This window comes from Periplaneta americana, chromosome 7, assembly GCF_040183065.1.
Source record: "Periplaneta americana isolate PAMFEO1 chromosome 7, P.americana_PAMFEO1_priV1, whole genome shotgun sequence".
In the NCBI taxonomy this organism is placed as follows: Eukaryota; Metazoa; Arthropoda; class Insecta; order Blattodea; family Blattidae; genus Periplaneta; species Periplaneta americana.
This window is the reverse complement of record NC_091123.1, coordinates 33,980,330-34,000,390: the sequence shown is the minus strand read 5'-3', so window position 1 is coordinate 34,000,390 and position 20,061 is coordinate 33,980,330. Positions and strand designations below refer to the sequence as shown.

General features: G+C 35.3%; 1 protein-coding gene across 1 annotated transcript in view; it reads left to right on the top strand.

Annotated features, from left to right (window-relative positions):
• Positions 1 to 19,555, top strand: part of LOC138702661 (prion-like-(Q/N-rich) domain-bearing protein 25) — a 69,606-nt gene extending 50,051 nt beyond the window's left edge. The window contains exons 7-9 of the mRNA XM_069829988.1: positions 3,863 to 4,003; positions 11,370 to 11,504; positions 19,375 to 19,555. Coding sequence (XP_069686089.1) covers positions 3,863 to 4,003; positions 11,370 to 11,504; positions 19,375 to 19,442 — 344 coding nt within the window. The 3' untranslated portion in view covers positions 19,443 to 19,555. The remainder of the gene's footprint in view (positions 1 to 3,862; positions 4,004 to 11,369; positions 11,505 to 19,374) is intronic.
• Positions 19,556 to 20,061: the final 506 nt, after the last annotated feature.

Sequence of the window (20,061 nt, the reverse complement as noted above, 5' to 3'; positions counted from 1 at the left end):
CAAAAAAACTCCTACAAAAACACACAACACAAGCAATAAACACGCAGTATATTCACACACATACGGAGTGCACATATATACATCCTTGCGTACAAACATGATCATCGTCATGGGCATCATCAGTATCATATACAGGGACATAATTTTATTTTTACTTCAATTTTTATTGTACCTGAGTTTTTTAATGTACTTTTTACTTCAATTTTTATTGTACCTGAGTTTTTTAATGTACTTCACTAACGAAGTTCAACCGTCCTCCACACAGATCCAAGACCGCATATACAGTCATAGTAGCCACAGTACGTTCCAAAAATATGTTCGCGTTTTACAGTGACGAAAGTGCTTTCAATATTGAATCATTTTCGCACAGGTACTGTCGACCGTTTGCCTACGTCGTATCCCGGTTTCCCCCACCAGCTTCTATTCGCCAGCTCGTGGCTGGGCTGTCTTAGCTCTTTTCTGAGAACATTAATTTCTGTTAGGAATTGGACGTCTACGCAATATTATACAACTCTTTAAAATAACTTAAATAAAAGGGCCTCGTTAAGTAATTAACTGTCACGTGATTTCCCTCCTTTCTACGACCCTACGACATAACCACTTGGACGGACAGTAGATAGTATGTCTGAGTAATTTTATCTTTTCGGATCTTTTATAGAGTAGGTACAGAATTATTTCAACATGAGTTACTAGTACGAAGAACGAAACTGGTGATTGGAATTAAGTACAATAGTCTATAGTGCCATAATATGCACATTAGAACTGAAGCCTGTATCGAAATGAACGACCACCATTTTCAAAAATGTGTTTAAATATCCATATTATGATTATTTTTTTAATTTAGCTTCATTCTCTATATCGTACGCTAATGTGATAATGAATACGTCCACATGGACAGCTCAGTTCGTGAGTAAAAACACTCATTGTTAATACTGTACTGTATTTTGAATAAACAAAAACCTAATGAAAATGATTAAACTCAAAAGCGCAATATTTCCTAGTTTACGTAACTGGATGAACCACTTTTCTTCCCTCCTATACCTAGTAAAGTGATTTGTTTTTATATTACGCCAGTGTCATCGAACTCCAATCGTGGAAGGGAGTAGCAATCGACGTTGATCCAGAGGTATAGGCAAGTTAATATTAAAAATGTTAGTAAAAATAGAAAGATGTCCCTGTAGAATATTAAATTATTTAGAAATAACATTACATTTTATGGGATTGAAATATTACAGTTTCAAAAAGTTTGGTGCTGCTTGTCCATCAGTGATTTTTAAAACATGGCACCTGTGTTCACTATTATAGCACTGTTAGTCAATAATTGCAGAGCTTGTACTGTCATGAACTGATGTGTGTTTATCTGTTGAACTTCCAACTTCTATCTAGTAAGGTATGCCATTAGAATTTCGTCCAAAAAATTATATTTTGGATAAATTTAGGAGAAAATATTTAGAATTGTTCGAAGAGAATAACAAACAACCTAAAATCATCTGGTCTACCCAGATTTCCAACTCCGTTAGTCAGTGTTTGCTTTGTGTTTAAATACGTATTTTATGCTTCTAAGTGTTCCTGTTGCACACAATTTTGTGTCACTTAAGAATAAAAACAGTTCTCTTGTATCCTTCTGAAAGCATGATAGTCTTAAAGAACTTATCCTTAGTACAACTATTTCATATTAGGTGACTGAACGCAAGAGGCAACTAAAGATTAGATAAGATGCAAACAATGAAAAGGTATATGCTCTATTTTCATTTATTTTATTCAGTAAATTGGTCGGTTTATTTTCAGTGATAGTAGCAGTAATGTTAATACAGAATATGATAATGTTGCATTATTATTGTTGCTGCGCTTTTGATATTAATTGATAACTATTAAATTGCATTACTATCATTTTAACAAATGCAGTTATCCAGAATGTAAGTAATATTTATATGTGTATAACAGATTAATAATGAAAACAAAATTCGAATACAATATATATTATTTTAATGTACCGAAGTACATGTGATATTTCCATGCAGATATTCTGCGTTATCATACGAGGGAACCCAAGAGTTGGAGCTTAATCTGAGACGATTCTGTCCGACGCCGGGGTGGTATCCGGTGTGGCTTAGTGGATAAAGCATCAGCACGTAGAGCTGAAATGCCGGGTTCAAATCCCGGCGCCGGAGAGAATTTTTCTTCGTTCCATTACTCTTACATCGTATTCGAAGACAAGCCGAAACATATACTTATGCTTTGTTCACCATAAGTTCTTATAGAACCTGCCGAAGATGAATCATTGATACCTTCAATGAAAAGTAATTAGCGAATTGACAGTCACAGCTTGTGGTGCTAGTGGAGGTGGCAGTTATTGTAGATTTAGTACTTTTTGGCACGGAAGAATGTAATCCCTACTGGGCTTTACCACTCCTATATTTGGAATGACTTGTTTAAATCCCAACTATCGCAGTACCTGCTCGTCTTACGGTTTCGGTGGAGTCCCAGTAGAGAGCTCTTCCATCCCCCAAAGCTTACTATGCTTCATACGAATGCCATTTGTACGTCAGTCACAATACTACATAAAGCCGCATCATTTTTTGAACGAACGTCATTTAATTGATCTCTGTCTACGAGTATATTTACTCGGCTCATGACTATCAAATTTCATCCCTCTCTAGCCTCCCATTGTCCCATTTGCATTACAGCACAATTTAAAAAGACATTGTCTCAAACAATGCACAGTATCCCAAATATAACATTGAAAGCCTTCACGCGATTAGCATGAGGATTAATACAAAACACTCCTGAATCAGTATCTATCAGGATGCACCGAATGGCCAACAATAAATAAACAATTATATTGTATTATTGCATATTGAGATGGAGACTGACGATGAAATTATGAAGAGAAACAGAAGAACCTTGAGAAAGTCCTCAGAAATCTTGACTTTGTCCACCACACATACGACTTCACCAACACCAAGATTCGAACCCGAGTTCGTAGTCATCGTAAGCTAGTGCTCTGTCACCTGAACTACCAAGACGACTAACAGATAGAAGTGTTGGTTGTTGTAGTGGTAGATGTGAAGATTATTATGTTATATCAGTACTGAAGTACGCCACAAGCAGATCTAGCGTATAAGTAAAATCTTCATATCGCAACTTTTTGTTGAAACTAGGGTAGTTTAATAGGCGGAACACGAAAGTAATTCTCAAGGAAATCTTGACGTGTGCAACCATGTGTTCAGAATATCTCCGACACGAGAAACACCAGAACTATTCTTCAGAACATGATTGTGAATACCTGAACGTTTAAAGTGTTGCTTATTGTGGTGCTAGTGTGTTGATTATTATGGAAATAGAGGTGGTGATTGTTGTGGTGATAGATGTGTCGGTTCTTGTGAAGATGATGTGATAGCTTTTGTGGTGGTATGATGGTTTTCGAGGCTGTAGTGTTTGTCGTATTAGTAGAGGTGGTGGTAGTAGTGTTGGTTACTATGGTAGTAGAAATAGTGTTTATTGGGAAATAGTAATTGTTGTGGTGGTAGATGTAGTGATTGTGATAGATGTCGTGACTGTTGCGTAAATGTCATGATCGAGGTGATGTGGTGGAGATTGTGCTTGTTGTGCGGTGATAAAGACGAAGGTTGTTCTTTCAATAGAAGTAAATAATTGCAATAAAGGTCGCGGTTGTTTTGGTGACAGAATTGATGTTTGTAGCAGCAACAACAATGAAGACAATGTTGTCAAATTTAAAAGTTACCGTTACACCTTAGACCTAATTTCAAAACATACACCAGTGACATGGTTTTGTCTTCATACTTGAAATAGATCATAGTCGTGTCTGAGGACAGAGTTGAGATGTCTGTTTCTTTTACAGTTATTGGAGGAAACTGTGCAACCGACGAAGACTGCAACTCGACAAAGAATTCATACTGTTATAAACAATCACGCACCTGGTCTATGTGTAAATGCAAAGAGGGTTTTATAAATGTTGCAAATGACACCAAGTGCTTACCAAGTAAGAATCTCAGTAACAATATCAGAGTTTGAGAAGTGAAGTACGCCACAAGCAGATCTGGCTGATAAGTAATATCTTCATATCGGCACTTTTTGTTGAAACTATAGTAGGCCTACTTTAATAAACGGAGGACGATAGTAATTTTGATGAGAAACTTGACATGTCCAACGATGTGTTGAGAATATATCCGACGTTTCAGAACATAATCACTGTAAGAGTCTGGAAGTTTGAAACGAAAATAATTTATAAAATGGATTCCCTAACTTTTTTTTCTAATTGGCGTTTTTTCTAGAATAAAATTTCCTAAAGCATAATTTCCTACATCATCTCTGTTACTAACAGTGATTCTTGCTGTTGGCTTAAATTTCTACGGCATTATTTTTAATTCAATTTTCCTATTGGACTATTTCTAGTGTCGAATATTTCCTACGAAAGCTCTTACACATATTGTACTTTTAGCTTCCTAGTGCTACTAATAATGTATTCAACGTTGCTAGGAAAATAATCTTACTTGATTTACATTTGCAACTACACCATTTTTAATGTGTTCTCAAAGTTTTTAGCGCTGTAGTCAGAACCAGAAATAATTCTCTCCAGTAGAGAAAGTGGGAAGTTATTACTTGATAGTCGTGGGAAAACATCACCCCAACATATATACTGCACTACACAAACTTCAAAAAGGATTGAGGTTTTTTCCGGGGTTTTCCCTTAACCCAATACGAGCAACAAGGCGATATCGAAAGCATGCTTGCTGATTATTTTCCGTTAGGTAAACCTGTAAGATTAAGACTTAGAAAGCAATGCCTTGAGTATACACACGAGATTGAGATTAATAACACTACAGGAAGAAGAGTATAAAACTGAAAACAAACTTTAGGTCATAACATTAGCATGTAACTTTACGATTGTGGTAATCAAATTTAACAAAAAAATAATTAAACAAATTAGCGTTAGTATTAGGAAGTAATAGATTTAGGAAAAATGCATTAGGGAAATTGGTTTAGGAACTTCGAATTCAGTAACTTAGTATTTAGAAAAATAATTTATTAAGAAAAATATTTTAGAAAATTAGCATTTTAGAAATTTTAAAGATTAGGAAAATATTTCAGGAAAAATGCATTATAGAAAACGTTCAGGAATGAGTGAAATTTGCTCTTTTATAAACATACTCATTTCTCATGTTATCTCTATCAATGTCCACGCACTTTTGTCATTTTAAACTCTTAATTTCAGCCGTAAAACTGTCTATGTAGGTTTCGCTTCACAAAAAAATTATTATAGAGTTGAAGTCGCAAGGTTCGAAGCCTGAATTGTACTGGTTTTCCACTTCTTCATTCGTGTCACAGAGACATCTCAAGAGAAGACGAATGTCACAAAGATAACACATACTTTTTCACTATACATTATAACCCATAATTCAGTTCCTTTATCGTGTTGAGTATAATATTAGATATTGCTTTAGATATATTGCTCTAAGGACACACCTACATGAAATAATCTCACATGCATGCAAATAAAAAGTGATAGAAGATTTATAGGATCCCTGTAATTGCGTGAAACCTTTATGTTCTCCGTTGTCTGTTATTGAGAAATTTATATTTGTAAGGAATTGTTTCTTATTTATTACAAGGATTTCGAATATGACTGAGAGTGAAATAAGTTTAATGCAATTTGTAGTTTTATTATTAATGTTTATTTTTCCTTTATATGTTTATTGAAGAGAGAAGAATCCAAAAAGGATAGCTGCCCTTGAAAAAGGGGTACCGAGCGATAACAGCACCTAAATTAATTGTAGATCAACAATATTCTATTTTAAATTTAAATTTTATTTTTATTTTATTTTAATTTAATTGGTTTTTTGGGGGCAGTTATCCTCGACATGACTATCTGCACCAGTATTTACAATAAAATTACTGTGATTCATCTGAACTGATTTGTTGGAGAGCCGGGTCTAAGATAGGAGAAATAAATACAAGTCATGCAATGAAGTAAGACCATCTCTCTAGCAAACACCATATCAATGCAAGAGTTTGCTCTTATTTTTGTTTGGTTCATCGTTGTGCTTCAACCAATCAATGAGAAGAACCAAGAGGGAAAACAGCGTAATTGGATTTTCATGTTCTGCCTTTAAAATATTATTAGAGCCAAATAAATAACAGTAAGTGAACTTGCTTTGTAATACAGTTTGAAAGTGAGCCGATCTTGCATCATTACAGATCTGTTTATTTTAAAATAAACGACTATTTTGGAGATTCTGGATTGTGAATCTCGTGCATTGCATTAAGAACACTTAAAACCTGTTGTAATCTCATTTCGAAAAAAAATAGACTATGAGATTTCAGTTCTCGTGTTCATTTATGAGGAAGGAAAAGGCATTGGAACGAACTAACTCAAGATGGTGGGAACAACTGTAGGCGACAATTATGCCTAAACCATGGATGATGATGATGATGATGATGATGATGATGTGATGAAACTCCAGCTAAATTTTTTGAATAAGAGATTGCTTCAATTTTTCAGTACTGTAAGGCGACTAAGAACGCTTTCTCTTAGATGAACTTTTAACCATAAATCGGAAAAAAATAACTGGTGATCCTGAGGCCAGATATGAAGAAAATTGAGACTCTCATTGCGGTACTCTCGGGGCCTCGGACCGGTGGACAACAAAGACGTCACGCTGCAGCGAAACAGGAACAAAACTGCTGGAAGATTCGATGGCTGTCATGGCGGCTGTACAAGTTGTTGTTGTGCTACGCTAGTAAGATTTTGCGAAATTTCCGTACTGCCATCTCGTTCAAAGAAAAGAAAACATAAACAATTTATTTCTTGAACCGGTAGTAATAACTGGTCCGTTGACATATTGTTTTTACGTTGTGCTCATTAAAAACAATACAACAGAACTAAAGCAGAACACACCGCCATGACACAACAGTGCACGATGTCATTCGTCTGATCGTCTGCTAATTCCCGCCCTATACAAGAACCAATCAGATTCACTGACGGCGGCTGATGGAGACTGCCACCACTTCTGCAAGCTGATGGAACCGGTGCGACACCGGTGGAGCATCAGTGACCCCATCGGTGAAATTTGGAACACCGTGATGCCATCGGATTGCTCAGCGCTGAGATTCGGAATACGCTCTAAGAGGAATGCGAAAAGGAGGGAAGATTGGAAAATGCTGGGCTTGATGTTGTTCTTGGGTAGAAAACTACGAGTGACTGAGTGAGTGAGTGAGTGAGTGAGTGAGTGAGTGAGTGAGTGAATTAACCAATTAATTAATCGGTTCCCAACAGTACATCTCACAAGGAACTCTCACAAGTGATAATGGATTTTTACAACGATTTTTCTTCCATACCTTCCATTTGAAATAAGAAACTTCATTATAAATTTCTACATCCGGAGAAAGCCTGGTTTTCGAGATATGATTTTTTTTTCAATCCAGATCTATAACATTTAATGCAAACAGTCCTATACAGTATGCTAGACATATCAGACAATAAATCTCATCTAGCTGCATACCATACTGCCAAAATCTGCTTGAATAATATAAGTTATGAAAATGACATAACAGAACAAAATATTTATAAATTCACTATATAATAGTCTATGAAGAAATGATAAGGAAATGTAAGCTAGGCCTACCTGAAATTACTCTGTGTACGTACTGATCACAGTAGTCAAAATCGTTGTAAAACTGCTTAAAACACAGTGGAACTTTGCACCACGAACATTTCAGAAAAATAAGTTTCTCACAGTCGGCTTTAGAGCAGTTGTGTACATCAACGTTAAAACAAAATTCTAAAGGAGTGACGAATTTATCAGGTATGTTGTCAAGGCACCCGACTTTATGCCAGCCATATTTAAACATATTTGCATATCTAGGAGATGAAAGCTGATTATGCGTTAAGGACTGCAATTTTATCACATTATCTCTCTGATGAAATATAATAGTTGTGCCGAGTAACAAAACATTATTAGACAACTTCCGAATGAAAATTTTCCAAGGCCTAAAGCTACAACGTCAAGAGGTTGAACAAAGCTGTGTGCTTTGGAATTGTTGACACTTCCACCGTTTTACCTTCTGGAGTTGCTCTTTCTATAGCCTGTCTACCTCGGTAACTGATCCACGAGTCTACCAAAATAATGCTAGATTACAGACAGAGGGAAAGTATACTTCTTGAAATAACTATAGGAGATAATTTTTATAAGCTTCCGCGATTTTGAGGTCAATGCATAAACATTTGGAGTCTTAAACATTATCTCCTTCACGATGGCAATGGATATTTATTTATTTATTTATTTATTTACTTATTTACTTACTTATTTATTTATTTATGTATTTTGCTAATAATTGTAACATAAAATATAATATATACAGAAAATATGTGTCAGGCTATTATTTTGAAAAATCATATCTGGAAGACCAGACCTTCTCCGGATGAGGAAATTTATAAGGAGATTTCTTATTTCAAATGGAACGTGTGGGAGGAAAATCGTTGTGAAAATTCATTATCACTTGGTAAGCTTTTCTTGTCAGTAATTCCATCACCTACCCCAAATTTTGATTTTTTGTGAAACCAATGCAGCATTTACTGATGACAATATGTGATATGAAATGATAAATATATGATAATGATGATTATGGATGAAAAAGCTGCGAAATTATTTGAGTAAACGATCTCTCCAATTCCTCGATATTGCAAGGACGATAAAAAAAAACTTTTTATAGATGAGCCCATAGTCAGAAATAGGCGAAATTTGTATCTGATGATCCTGGGGATCATACGTTTGGAAAAGGCGGCTTTAATTATATTTCCATATGCATTTCTCTGCAGTTCACATTCGGAATTTTCACCAATTTCTTGGACTTCCTGTAAAAGTATTGCAGTATTTATAATAATGATGATGATGAAGATAACGATGATAATTGATGGATGAAAAATTAGAACGATGATGACAATAATTTTAATGTTAGGATTATTAAAATATAAAAGTTAAAACGAAAATTGCCGACATAAAGGTATTATTTCTCAGTAGAAAATCATATATTATTATTCTGAAGGATAATTTTATTACATAAAATAACTTTTGTCTTTCTTATATCACATCGAAATTTAAAGAACATGATTTTCCTGTGCATACTTCAGAATTGTTGGGAATTTTTGTTCCAGTTGTAAATACACTCGGTGCGGATTGTGAATATGATGACCAATGAATGCTCTTCCGTACTAGGCAAGTCTGAATGCATTAACAATCGGTGCAATTGTTCCTCGTCAGCCGATTTTAAAGGAGACACGAGTCCGTGTGGTGGTATGTCTGATATTTAAAAAAACAAGTGAATGTGTCTTCACAGTTATTATTGCAAGTAAATTTCAAAGTACTATCTCATGTGTACACGAAGTGAGACAATATATGATATGATAAAATACGATACGATACGATGCGATACGAGATATATGATATGATATGATATGATATGATATGATATGATATGATATGATATGATATGATATGATATGATATGATATATGATATGATATGATATACGATACGATACGATACGATGTGATATGATATGATATGATATGACATAAGTATATGATAATGATGATGGTTGATGGAAAAACTGCTAAATTGTTTGAGTAAACGATCGCTTCAATTCTTCAACATGAAGAGCGACAAAGAAAGCTTTCTTATAGATGACTCCATAGCCAGAAATAGGCGAAATTTGTATGTGATGATCCTGGAGATTATACGTTTGGAAAATGGCGGCTTTTAATTTTATTTCCATTTGCATTTCTCTGTACTTCATATTCGAAATGTTCAGTAATTTTCTGGACTTCCTGTAAAAGTATTACAGTACTTATAATAATGATGATGAATAGGGTCCGTATTTCAGCTACCTATAAACTGGAATGAAATTGCCTGGTTCGAAGTATATGTGACGTCACAGCATAGGTACATTCGTATACAAAATAGTTACGCATCCTCTGCCCTCTTCATCTAGAACAGGCTTTGAGAACTGGGCTACAATTGTGGCGTTGCGTCACTCACCCCTTTCTTCCATTCCCGCGTCATTGACTTTGTAGGGGAGGGGATTTATATTCAGTATCTGTCTTATGTGATTGCGTACTGGTCACAGATACGTCATTCAACGCCGGTGGACTGTGGACGGGGAACCAACGCTTTCCCCATGCTTTCCACCCCTCTCTCGTCAGTTCTGTTTCCCTGCTCTAGAAAGTCAAAAGCGGGACGCAGTCATAGTGAGTAGTCTTATTGATCACTGCTCTTACTAATCGTATTATTAAAATAACTACATCTTTGTGGCAGATTGAAGATTCATTGCAAAAGTAAAATGCCTTAGGTAAGACGCTCAAGCGTGTTATATTGCAGGGCATAGTTGAAGATATTTGAACTAATATTTTCAACAACATGACATATAAATTATGTAAAATAAACGTAAATGTGACAAAAACAATGTACTGAAAACACTGCAATACCAAAAGGCACACAAATTGTGTTGAAAGTAATCCAAAAGAACCAGTAGCATCAAAATATGACAATTATGAACATATTAACTCGACGTTTAGCATGGTTTTCTGTAGTCTATCATGATGGTTCAGTGCCAACATTCCAATTAATAAATTAAATAATTCTGGAAGAGTACATAGAAAATTAATGGGTTTTCACTGATGAGCGACATACAACAACCTAATGGAACACGAAAAAATATCAGACAATAGGAATATATTGTACTACATCATGCACCAGTAACGTCATGTGCTACTGAAAGAATTTCTTGCAATATAAAATCATTTCAAGTGACATCCGCATATGTTCAAGTTCCATAACTTACGAATGCACGTTATTCTTCACTACAAAGATCACGACGAAAATGAACATCACGGCTCAAGCATGTGCTTACTAGTATAAGGTAGCTTCAGACTGACGAGAGTTGGCTGTACTCCACGAACACGCAGCGATGACGTGATTGTTTACATCCTTATCCGTTGCATTACCTGTGTTCGGCGTACTATATACTCAATGTGTCTTTAACTTCAGTTTTTAGGTAGCTGGAATACGAAGCCTAACGATGAAGAATATACGGATGATGATTAATGGATAAATTATTGCAATGGCGATGATAATTATGTTGATGTTAGGTTTATTAAAATATAAAAGTTAAAACGAAAATTGCCGATATGAAGATATTACTTCTCAGTCAAAAATCATGTATATTATTTATTATTTTCACAGATGATTGTATTACATAAAATAATTTTTCTCTTTCTTACATCACATCGAAATTTAAAGAACATGACTTTTCTTTGCATACTTCAGAATTGTTGGGAATTTTTGTTCCAGTTGCAATTACAGTCGGTGCGGATTGTGAGTATGATGACCAATGCACTTCCGTACTAGGCAAGTCTGAATGCATTAACAATCGGTGCAATTGTTCCTCGTCAGCCGATTTTAAAGGAGACACGAGTCCGTGTGGTGGTATGTCTAACATTTAAAAAACAAGTAAATGTCACAGGTTATTATTGCAAATAAATTTGAAAGTACTATCTCTTGTTTACACGAAGTGAGACGAGATTACGAATGAAGTGAAACTATTTGGATACAAGGTTCACCTTGGAACTAAAATAATTCTTAACTGTTTAAAACAATTCAGAACGTTTCTTTTGGATAAAATCTTTCATGTAATCTGTCAATATTTTGGCACTATGATACAAACCCAGCAAATAAAGTAAGGAAACATTGCTTTGAAGTTCCACAAAACTACTGCAGATTCATAAACTTGTCCACTGACTAAACAATAACTAAAAAGTCAAGGCATCTCAAAAATTAAATTGTTCAGAATTTAATACCCATCTTGGATCATATAAGCTGTATTGATTTGTCAATGTTTTTCATAAAAGACCGTCATAAACTTATCTGAATTTGATGTAATAGTACAATATTTTTATACATATAAATACACTACCTACCAAAAAGTAAGTGGGCACTGTTTTTGCCGCTTTAGAACTTCGTGGTACCACCTCTTGTTGCTATAACAGCAGCCATCCTGTCAGGCATGCTCTCCACTAGTTTGTGTAGGATATGCACTGGAATGCGTAGCCATTCCTCTTGAAACATGGCACTCAGTTGGACAATGGAAGTTGGCCCCATGTTTCGGCGGCTACAGTGCAGTGGTATGCAGACAATGTTCACCGGTTGGACTGGCCTGCACAGAGTCCTGATCTCAATCCCATTGAGCACCTTTGGAACGAATTGGACCGGCGATTGAGGTCTCGGAAGATGCGACCAACTTCCTTTGTCCAACTGAGTGCCATGTTGCAAGAGGAATGGGGACGCATTCCAGTGGATATCCTACACAAACTAGTGGAGAGAATGCCTGACAGGTTGGCTGCTGTTATAGCAACAAAAGGTGGTACCACGAGGTTCTAAAGGGGCAGAAACAGTGCCCAATTACTTTTTGATAGATAGTGTATAAATAACGATAATAAAAATATTGTACTATTACATCAAATTCAGATACGTTTATGGCGGTATTTTATGAAAAACGTTGACAAATACATTGTTCAGACTGTTTTCAAGATTAAGTTAACTCGACTATAAATGTAATGGAAAAAATTGAAAACAACTTAAAGTAGGTTATATTATGAACAATGAGTTATTTGGTTATTAAAAATGTCAGGACACTTCTGAATTAAAATAAGAATTCTAAATGTAATTATCATCCGTAACGCGACAGCCCATGAAGGGATAAGGCTGACCAACCGACTGCTGATCTTACGTTCACATATCTCAGCAGAGGTGAACGATAATCCAATCAGTATGAGGGTAATACGAATAATTATTTTTACAGAAAACATATCCACTCACACAAGATAATGCTGTGACATAGGGCCTATAGAAGTTTCCAACTGCGACAAAAATTTATAAAAATGTACATGTCACCTTTTCGTTCTACAAAGACATTTTACAATGTTACATTTGTTCGCATCAAATTTCTGCACATTTAAAGGACAAAAATAAAATTCTTTCAATCATTTATTATCATAATACACTGCTCTCTTAAATTGACGAGGATATTGAGAATTACATCAATGGGTTTCCCAAAACACGCTATGAAATGTTTCATATAAAATAATTTTTATCTCTAAAACAAAGCAAAAACAAGTAAAGACTTTCTTGTTTGATATATGTATGTATGTATGTATGTATGTATGTATGTATGTATGTATGTATGTATGTAGGTATGTATTTACACTGCAAGTGGGCCAAGCACCCAGTGGCAGTGGTACACACAATATAAACAATACACAATAAAATTACAATACACAATACAATTAGATACACAATACAATTAGAATGCACAATACAATATTATGCACAATAATTACAATTAATAATAATACATAAAATAACTTAATTATAAGTGACCCTAATTTTATATTACAACCTACATATGTATAGGTCCTACATAAGTTTCACATTGGTACGGATAATAATCTTTCACTTTACTCTCATCTCACTCCCTGCAATGGCACTGTGACACATTTCACTGACACTTTAGAACACATTTCACTGACACTATAGAACACATTTCATTGACACTATAAATTTTCAATGACCGAAACTGTAAAACCATAACTTCAATGAGTCACCACGCTTCACTGATAATTCAAATAAGACAAACAATTATAGTCTAAGCTCTGAAACCGCGACGTATGAGGAAGTGGGGAGCGGGGGAAGGTAACTCAGCAAGTAGAGTACAGTCTACTGGGTTCCAAGCCGCATTCCTGCCGCGGTTTCAGAGCTGGCGTTGAGACAGTACAACTTATTCATACTTATAAACAGAACGACATTTGAGGCGCTGACATGGGAAAGGTAGTAACTGCCAAAAACAAAATTTTTCAGGGGAAGCAAAAAAAAAAAAAAATTATGGACACTTTCTCACTTACATTATTACAGAAACTGCTTAAAATGAAAGGCATACATTCATGTTTGTGTTACATATGAAATGTGAAAAGTCTGGGACAGATTTATTTGTGAAATCCTATTTTATGAAAATACAACATTGAAATCACTCCTTAGCCAAACTGAGAATTAACGTTATTTATACATTATGCACAAATTTTTCGGTAAAATGCATGATACTTTTCATCGAGGAAGTCTCACATATATAACAAGTCTCTCTTTTTGGCATCAGGGACGACTGGTCTTCTTTCAAGGTGTTGCAAGCACTGCAAGTTAGTGATTGACGTTAATGATTGTCCTTTCTTAAAAATCCTGTGCTCTGTGCACATTTCAAGGTCATTAAATGACTGTCTTGTTTTTATTAGGGGAAAATCAGCTCTTAAGAGTCTAATCTAGTTGAGGGTGCTGATTTTGATAGGAGTTGTATTCAAAAACTTGTCACATTCTGCAGAAAAGTCGAAGAAATCCTCATCCTTCATTAGGCCTTACCTCTTCTGGAACCATGGTCTTGCATCTTTTTTTTCTTTTCTCTCTGATGCCAAATTCCCTATCACATGGCATGTAGGAATGTTCTGAAACCAGGAATTTCAAGTCCACTGAATCAAAATGTTTCTTGGCAATAATGTAAATCAGGATCATTAGAATCATCCGATTCTTATTCTGTCCTGCACAGTTATCAGCCCATATTTGTCTAGACACACTCTGATGTTGTAAAAGGAGTTACTACCTTCTCCGCGCCAACAGCTGTGCACATACAGCTTACAACGTCTAGTGACTACGTTTCCAACTTCGTTTCATTACATACGGACATACTACCTTCTCTGTGCCATTGGCATGGCGATTTACTACCTTCTCAATGAAAAACCTAAAAATTCGAATTTTTGGCAGTTACGACCTTTCCCATGTCAATGCATCATTTAAAGTAAACATTTCTAGTCTAAGACTCTCTTACAAGCTATTTTTAAATAATTTACAATTCAAACCAAGGGAGTAACTCGTCATGCTATATCTCAAAGAATAGCCCACTGAAATTAATGACATAACTTACGGTTCACCCTCTATACATATAAATCTTAAAAATGGCCAAATGAACTGAGTGAGTTTTGGGATCACACTCTTTAATCATTTTAATGACATTTTCCGTCGGTGAACGTGGATTCCCTAATTACTTCATATTGCTTGTCTATGACTGTCTATACGCACAAAGAAGGGTTTTCAGTCGGGCACGATGGATTTGACTGAAAGTGTTAATGTAGACTGATTTAAGGTTCCTGAAAACGATGGTGAAGGTCTCTCGTTTCGGAACTGCATATTTGTGAACATACAGACATTTTAATAATCTGGATTGCATGTCGTTCTTGCGCGCAGCTCGCTCATAACCTACTTGCAGGGAGCACTAGAGACGAGGAAATTACTTTCTTCCTTCCCTGTTAGAAATCTAGAAGTGGAATATGTTCACATTTGCGTTTAGTTGTTTACCATCGGTTCTATTCTCTTCTACAAGTCACGTTAATATAAGCTTGGCAAAAATTCGGATATAATACAGGACGAAAAATAAACTCTTTCAAGAATGTACAGTACTTACTTATTGGCTTTTAAGGAACCCGGAGGTTCATTGCCGCCCTCACATAAGCCCGCCATTAGTCCCTATCCTGAGCAAGATTAATCCAGTGTCTATCATCATATCCCACCTCCGTCAAATCCATTTTAATGTTATCTTTCCATCTACGTCTCGGCCTCTCCAAAGGTCTTTTTCCCTCCGGCCTCCCAACTAACACTCTATATGCATTTCTGGATTCGCCCATACGTGCTACATGCACTGCCCATCTCAAACGTCTGGATTTAATGTTCCTAATTATGTCAAGTGGAGAATACAATGTGTGCAGTTCTGTGTTGTGTAACTTTCTCCATTCTCCTGTAACTTCATCCCGCTTAGCCCCAAATATTTTCCTAAGAACCTTGTTCGCAAACACCCTTAACCTATTTTCCTCTCTCAAAGTGAGAGTCCAAGTTTCACAACAATAAAGAACTTTTATAACTTTTAATAAATTCTAATTCTCAGATTTTTTGACAGCAGACTGGATGATAAAAGCTTCTCAACCGAATAATAATAGGCATTTCCCATATTTATTCTGTGTTTAATTTCCTCCCGAGTATCATTTATATTTGTTATTGTTGCTCCCAGGTATTTGAATTTTTCCACCTTTTCAAAAGATAAATTTCCAATTTTTATATTTCCATTTCGTACAATATTCTGGTCACGAGACGTAATCATATACTTTGTCTTTTCAGGATTTACTTCCAAACCTATCTCTTTACTTGCCTCAAGTAAAATTTCTGTGTTTTCCCTAATCGTTTGTGGATTTTCTCCTAACATATTCACGTCATCCGCATAGACAAGCAGCTGATGTAACCCGTTCAATTCCAAACCCTCTCTGTTATAGTGGCAAAAAAAACCGGACCGATCCTTGTAGCTGATTTCAGAGCCTTGTTCACTCCAGAGCACAATAGACTGGTAACTAAGGCTTACATGGTTCGAATCCTGCCTAGGAAGAAAACTTTTTTTTGTTCCTTATTCAAATTTATGCCCAATACTTTTCGATTGCAGCGATATTTTACTACTTAATTAACTTATTATTCCCAGAACACGAATTTTACCAGCTTATTTTCTAATGGCTTTCGAAATGGGCTACGTCAGCAGTCGAAACTACAACAATTTCAATAGATTACTCGCTATCTTCTGAATGTGCAGTGGCTCATTTCGGGGACTGATTATTCCGTCGGTCCGGTTTTTTCGCCACTACTGTACTTCAAACACCGTTGCGTGTGGGAAATAGTGTCTGTTGTGACGATGAGTGTGAAAAAGTAGCCATTGTAGGATGCTGTGTCCTGAACAGTTCTTGGTGAACCCGCATTATCATGTGTGAACATAGCACTGTGTTTACCCTAAATATTATCCATTTTCGTCTTAAATGCAAATGTGAACATATTCTACTTCTAGATTTCTAACAGGGATGGAAGAAAGTAGTTGGGTCATTTGCAGAATTTGTATAACAAATGATGTCCATCAATTCTTACACTTCCCATTACTTTCATGTTGTTTTATGGTCTAGATATTAATGTAATAATTATGTAAGCAATTATATTCAATTAGAATTAGAGTCTGGCTGGGCGGAAGAGAAGGCCTACTGGCCTTAGCTCTGCCAGATTAAATAAATAAATAAATAAATTATTATTATTATTATTATTATTATTATTATTATTATTGCATTTATAACGATAGAGTTATATAGTTTTAATACTAATGTAGTAAACGTCACAAGAATTATTTCCTTCATGTGAAATATTTCACGAGAATAAAATAAAATTCTCATACTGACAGCTAAAATGCAGTGTCCATACTAGTTATTTTTTTTTAAATGGAGCATGATTATATCCAGATAAAGGCTTGTTTAATAATGTAATTGAGAAAAAATTAATCAAATTATTGGTATTATCAAAACTTCTTCATTTATGTCTGAGTTTATATTTCCTTAAATATGATTACATAATTACTCTAGTCCAGTAAGTCAGTCAGGTCTGTTCCTATGGATACACAGTTGAAAAAGAAATCCCACAGATGTCAGCACAAGCCAAGATGATGCACAAAGACCCATTTTGATTGTACTGCTATGTTCACTGATTTTGATTTGGCGAGTTTGTGTGTCAAACTCTTGCTTTGTGTTTTAGTCCAAGCGTGCATTTTTACTCTGTCAGATCTGTTTGTGTTGTGTTTTCGACAAGTAACAACATACGTATAAAGTCAAGATCAAGAGTACATAATAGTACACGTGTCCAGTAGTTAAGTTGCTATTTTGAAGATTTTTAAGCAAAAACATTTTAGGTTCGCACATGCTTGTTTGCTTTGTCAAGTCTGTTACCTGTCAGATCTGTTACTCTGTCGTGTCTGTTACATCATTCAAAACAGTGCTGTAAAGCAAGGTGAGTGTACAGTGGCTGATTACTATGGCAGAGACATTGCACTATAATAATACATGCAGAATATGCACTAAATAGTACTTTAATTTTGACTTTCTCAATCGTCCATTTGTTTACAAGTTTTGCAAATGACCCAGTTTCCTCGCCTCTAATGCTCTCTGCTCTGCTGCGCGCAAGAACGACATGCAATCCAGATTTTTAAAATTCCTGTATTTTCACAAATATGTAATTCCGAAACGAGACACCTTCACCATCGTGTTCATGAACCTTAAATCAGTCTACATTATCACTTTCAGCCAAATCCATCGTGCCCTACTGAAAACCCTCCCTTCTCAGTGAAAAATATTGCTGCATTTTTAATTAACATGCTGTATACAATTTCGTAGTTGGATACAAGAGCTGTTTTAAATACTTTAACGAGTAAAAATGCAATTCCTGCCTCAGAGACTACGTCTGTTAGCCATAGTGAGGGATGACTACAACAGCTTCTAATAGCATCCATAAGCAGGTCTTGGTTCCGGAGAATAAAATTGCGTTGAAGCTACGTGCCTTCAGGAGGAACAACCTAACTTGTAATCGGTCTATATGAATTCGACTAATTAATGGGTCGCAGATGTGTTATACAGGGTGGAACTGAAATAACCTTGCAGATTGAAAGTGATGATAGATGAACAGAAGACCTATATTACGTTTTGTGATTAAATGCAGAGTTAATTGGAAAATTAAGTTGGAAGTTTCAGCAATATGGCAACATCGCCGCTAACACACTGCTTCTTCTTCTCGTAATACAGATGTAAGAGGTCAACGAACTCACGTCTGTCTCACTACCTTGCACCTTCCTGTCTGTATACAACGTTGCAATCTGTTCGCATCGTTAAGTGGCTTGAAATTAGTGGTTTTTAAATTAAATTTACACGAAAACCGTCCACGCTATGGAAATATGTCAAAGGGATACATGATTCTGTATTCGATTTTCTGTCGAATGCATAAAAATAACGATCCTGCTTGCAATGGTTAGGCTACCGAATAAAAGGTGTTAAACATTTGGAGAAAATACATTTCTGAGAAAACTATTAACTTTCCACCAATATGGTATTACACTTTTTTGTTACATACTGCAATTCTGCAGAGTTATTTCTGTTCCACTCTATATAAAGTAATGAGTTTAAAAATATCACCAATGTTAATTGTGAATAATCTTCAGGAAACCATTAAAGATTCTGGGCTCTTTGCTTAATTTTACACTTCTGATGTTACGCAGGAAAGAAAAATAGACCACTTAGGAGTAAATTTATCATGGGTAACCTAGTGCACCTCTAAATGTACCGGTAATCAAATCTATTTTACCCAGTCTTTTAATTAGTTGTTTGAATTATGAAGTTTTCTTCCCCTGTATCTGTTACAGACTCTGCATCCAGGAATGCTGTCCCAATTACCTGCTTCCTGCTTCTGTCTCTTCTGAAGATCATGTAGAGGTCAGCACTGTCTACCGATTTTCCTGAATCATTAGTTCACCTTTCATCTTACATTTATAAATGTTATTTTTTTTATAAAATAATAAAACAGATGAGAAATTTTTCTTGAAATGTATTTTATTTATTACCAGACTGCTTAAAATATTTCCTTATAAAAATTAAAGAGTTTAATTATTTATTTTTAAACTATTTATAAACTTCTATATGAGTGTCATTTTAATGCGCCTCTTTATTACGCTACAGTAATGTGAGCTTCTTTTGTCATAGAAATGTATGTTAATGTTAGGTTCGAATTGTATATCGATTCGTGTGATTTTACTCTATTATTGGAAAAATAACTCAAGGTGTAATTATATCCAGGAATATAAAAGACAAAAATTAAAATTTTCGTAAATATGTTTATTTGAATGAAACATTAACCCTTTCTTAATATGTTATTTTTCTTTCTTTATTCTGTCAGTTTAATAGATAATGCCCTGTTTATGTGGTGGTAACATTGGGGGCATGTCCCATTTTTCGGTTCAAATGTTTATTTCTTTATGCTCGATCATGCCGAAATGTAGTAATTATACACCTGGTGTCCACACCTGTGGAGTAACGGTCAGCGCGTCTGGCTG